The sequence below is a fragment of the Bison bison genome, unplaced genomic scaffold (assembly GCF_000754665.1).
Source record: "Bison bison bison isolate TAMUID 2011002044 unplaced genomic scaffold, Bison_UMD1.0 scf7180017864360, whole genome shotgun sequence".
Taxonomy (NCBI): Eukaryota; Metazoa; Chordata; class Mammalia; order Artiodactyla; family Bovidae; genus Bison; species Bison bison.
The window spans coordinates 213966-214957 of record NW_011494932.1 but is presented as its reverse complement, the minus strand read 5'-3'; the positions used below and the strand labels follow the sequence as shown (position 1 = coordinate 214957).

The following is a 992-nucleotide window of genomic DNA, read 5'->3' as shown; positions in this document are numbered from 1 at the left end:
CCCAGTAGTTTCTGCTCTCCTCTGTTCTTTCTCTAGCTCTGGGCAGGGGCTGGGGCATCTGCTGACAGTGGAGGCCATGGTGTGGGAAAGGCTGGGAGGAAGATGGCTCCCAAAGGTCTGGGGAAGACACGTGGCAGGGCCATCTGAGGTCCAGGGCGGACCCAGGGCCAAGGCCAGATTGGTTAACATGGATCTGTGTTCAGTAGCCCTGGGCTGAGTGGGATATCTGCAGTGCATGGGCAGGGTTGGGGGCTGGGGAGCTGAGGGGTGAGGTGGGGGCTGGGAGTGAGGGAAGCCAAGCCCAGGACTGTGCCTCTCTGTGCTGGAAGAGGACCAGAGCCTGGCCACTGGGCTGTGAAGCCAGGGGACCCACCCTCCCTCCTCAGTGCTCCCAGGGTTTTGAGTCCCTCTGTCTTGGAACTCACCTTGTGCCTCTCTCCCACTGTCCTGCCCTCCTTTCTGACCTCCCAACAGATTGCATGTGATGGATGGGTCCTCTGGGTCACCACCCACTGTCAGCAGACCATGTGGAGATGGATCGAAGGAGCCAGCCCTCTGTGACCCTCTCCTCTGTGTCAGCAGGCTTGGAGGATGCTCGGACACATGAGGCTGATGTCTGGCCCAGGGCTCTGAGCTTGGAGGCCTGTGTGTCAGGCTCCTGGCCTTTGTGGTTCTATGTTTCCACAGCCACATGAGGCTGTGGGAGCCTGGGGAGATGAAGTTCAGCTGTCTGTCCTTCCGACAGCCTTCCGCGGGTTTCATCTTAAACAGTGTCAAGATCCTGGAGATGTGTTGGCAGCCCACGCTATGCGGCCACCGGCACTGTACCCTGGCAGTCCACATCGCACACCGGGACTGGGAGGATGCATCCTGGCGGGAGCTGCTGGAGCAGAGGCTGGGGATGAGCCCCACCCAGATCCAGGCCTTGCTGCTGGACGGGGACAAGTTCGGCCACAGAGTGATCACGGGCAACTGATTCCCTGTCCCGTGCT

At 60.6% G+C, this 992-nt stretch overlaps 1 protein-coding gene across 1 annotated transcript in view; it reads left to right on the top strand.

Moving 5' to 3' along the window:
* The first annotated feature begins 715 nt into the window (after positions 1–715).
* LOC104999662 (protein CXorf40A-like) overlaps positions 716–992 on the top strand; it is a 2364-nt gene continuing 2087 nt past the window's right edge. The window contains exon 1 of the mRNA XM_010855224.1: positions 716–968. Within this exon, the coding sequence (XP_010853526.1) occupies positions 716–968 (253 nt within the window). The remainder of the gene's footprint in view (positions 969–992) is intronic.